This window comes from Galeopterus variegatus, unplaced genomic scaffold (assembly GCF_000696425.1).
Source record: "Galeopterus variegatus unplaced genomic scaffold, G_variegatus-3.0.2 Scaffold3517, whole genome shotgun sequence".
NCBI classification, from domain to species: Eukaryota; Metazoa; Chordata; class Mammalia; order Dermoptera; family Cynocephalidae; genus Galeopterus; species Galeopterus variegatus.
Genome location: NW_007729628.1, coordinates 226,751 through 229,628, shown reverse-complemented (window position 1 = coordinate 229,628; position 2,878 = coordinate 226,751). Strand labels below are relative to the sequence as shown.

General features: G+C 51.4%; 1 protein-coding gene across 1 annotated transcript in view; it reads left to right on the top strand.

Moving 5' to 3' along the window:
* Positions 1 to 542: 542 nt before the first annotated feature.
* ABCA4 (ATP-binding cassette, sub-family A (ABC1), member 4) overlaps positions 543 to 2,878 on the top strand; it is a gene marked incomplete at its 5' end in the record, with an annotated part of 119,813 nt that continues 117,477 nt past the window's right edge. The window contains one exon of the mRNA XM_008585325.1: positions 543 to 670. Coding sequence (XP_008583547.1) covers positions 543 to 670 — 128 coding nt within the window. The remainder of the gene's footprint in view (positions 671 to 2,878) is intronic.

Sequence of the window (2,878 nt, the reverse complement as noted above, 5' to 3'; positions counted from 1 at the left end):
AAAGAAACTCCTGCTTCCAGCAGGTTTTGAATGGAGCTGAAAGGAACGTGGGGGTGACCAGGACATGAAATCGCAAGCCCAGTCTGTAGGACATCTCCTCTTTCCACTTTAAGCTTTTCTTTCCCTTAGTAGCCCCATCTTCTTAGTTCATGTCAATGCCCAGAGCTCTGAGCCTGAGCTAAGATTACAGAAACACCAAGAAGTGTCTCGTACTCCATAACAACTGCAGTGTGGACGGAGCACACATCTTCTCCAATCTTAGACTAGGTTTAGGATCCAGGGTTCTCACCCTTGGCACTATTGACATTTGAGACCAGGTGATTTTTTGTCTGTGCCTTCTCTCTAAATGGTGCCCTGCTGCTTCAGCAGTCAATACAACCTCTGTGTTGGTGACAGCCTGGCCTCCAGGTGCTCCCAGGGAACCCAAACACAGAGCCTTCTTCTGAGAGTCAAATCAGAAATGTTCCAATTAATTCTGGCCATTTTCTTTTTTTGACCCATTTCCCCTTCAACACCCTGTTCTTTCTCTCATTCATATACAGGAAGAGGCATACGAATTCGGGATATCCTAAAAGATGAAGAAAAACTGACACTATTTCTCATAAAAAGCATTGGCCTGCCTGACTCAGTTGTCTACCTTCTGGTCAACTCCCAAGTTCGTCCAGAGCAGGTAGGTAGAAGTCCCTGGTTGGTGGTGCTTGGAGGGGAGCAGTAAGCGCTGAGCCTGAGAAAGGCAAGGGAGAGCTTGGCATTTATTTTCCTTCTTGCTTTCACAGTCAGACTCCATGACTCACGTCCCCTACGTAGAAGAACAGCAGGGGGTCACTCAAGATGATGAGTATTCCCATCATAGGGCTTGGAAGCAGAGCAAATCCTGGCAACACTTACAATATCCAGATTTTCATAACTGGAAGGAACCTTAGGGATCGTGTGGCTCAACCTCCTCTTTATAGTTGAGGAAACCGAGGTCTTTTCATTTATTAATCAAATATATGGGGGCAGTGGTAGGCACTAGGAGACAGTGTGAACAAGGCAGGCAAAGCCCTGGCTCAGGATGCTTATATCCTGGAGGCCACAGGCTTACAGGATCTGACATCCTTGGGGGCAGTGGTAGGCACTAGGAGACAGTGTGAACAAGGCAGCCAAAGCCCTGGCTCAGGATGCTTATATCCTGGAGGCCACAGGCTTACAGGATCTGACATCCTGGACCACTTTCTTCTCGGTGCCAGGCAATCTCCTTCTATCCCCTGGCACTTTTCTGACCTACACCCCCCAAAATGTATTTTGTCTGCTTTAGTAATTTCCTGTATTTATACAGAACATTTTCACCCCTAACACGTGACTCACACATGCTAGCTCCTTTGTTCCTCATAATAATCCTGAGATGTGTCAAACAGATTTGCACGCAGAGCTAGCAGCTGTCAGAACCTGAGCAGAATACAGGTCTTCTCACTCCTAGTCCAGTGTTTCCTACTCCAGTTCAGTGGTTCTCAATGGCCAGAGGCCAGCGGCATCAGCAGCACCTGGGGGCTTGTTAGGAATGCAAACTCTCAGGCCCCAACCCAGACCGCCTGAGTCCTAAGCTCTGGGGACGGGGCCCAGCAATCTGTGTCTTAAGCTGTCTAGGTTACTCTGACAGGCTGAGGTGTGAGACCTGGGTTCTTAGTGTGGTGAACACTGAGAATGCACGATCGGCTGTGGCCGACAGCCCCGATCCCCACCAGCTCCCCTCCTGGCCAGGTCTGCACCTCCCCCAGACTCCAGGGGACGCCGAGACATAAACAGAGCATTTCAGGGCCTATGTCAGTCCTGAGATAAAGGTCTGTACTGGGCACTGTCTGAGCCCAGAGAAAGGAGGGGGACCCCGCCCCGCCTGGCCGGGACTGGCTGGTTGAAGGGGGTTTTCTCGCCACGCTGGTTCCCTGCACAGCAGTGAGGGAGCCCATACCTGATTTTCTGGCTTCTCAGACCCTGACGTTTTCACCGAAACTAGACGAGGGGAACTGAGGGTCAGCCCTGGGGCAGTTCTAGAGAGGCGCCTGCGGTGGCCGGGCCTTGGTGGCAGCACGGCTCCTAGCAAGGCCTTTGGAGGAGGTCTGGCTGCCCGGCCCACCCTAGGGAGTCATGGTGGCGGCACGGTTGCTCATTTTCCCCCTTCCTTTCTCTTCAACTCATGAAACTCCAGTCCTGGCAATGCCTGTGACGACTTCCAGTTGGTAATAAAAAGGAGATGGAGATAAGGGCAGGAATTTAGGGGAATTTCTTTCCAGTTCCTCATTGACGTGACATTTAGATCTCTAGTTGCTTCTGGCACCAGGGCTGAGGCCTTTCATGTTGGAGAACAAGGGGCCGGGTCACCAGATTGTGCCTTTATTTAGTGTTTCTGGCTCTGATTAGCTGCTGCTTCCCTAATTAGTAAAGCCCAGCGCCTCCTGAGCTTTGCAGAGGCCCACTCATGTCAACCCAGCTCCCTCTGCACCTCCCCTGCCCACCTAGCTTCTCGGCCCCTTTGCCTTGCATGACCCCTTCTGTGACCCCTTATCTGCCCTGTCCCCCAGTCTTCCGGCCAGCATGGCAGTGTTCTCTATCTACATCGTCCCACATGGTAGCTTGCAGCTGTGTAATTGATCATCCTGGTCAAACATGGAATCTTTGCACTTTACCGTCAGGACTGGATACTCCGCCTGGCATCTGAGCACAGCTTTGAAGGGAACCTCGTCACCCCCTCTTTCCATCTAGGCAATTATTAGACAAGGAGAGTGCTGCAGTTCTCTGGCTCATCTCATTCCCAACCCCACCACCAGCCCTGTAAACTCCTGGACGTGCTTCAAGCCGCATTCAAATGTTGCCTCCTCAGTGAAATCATTCATAAACCCTC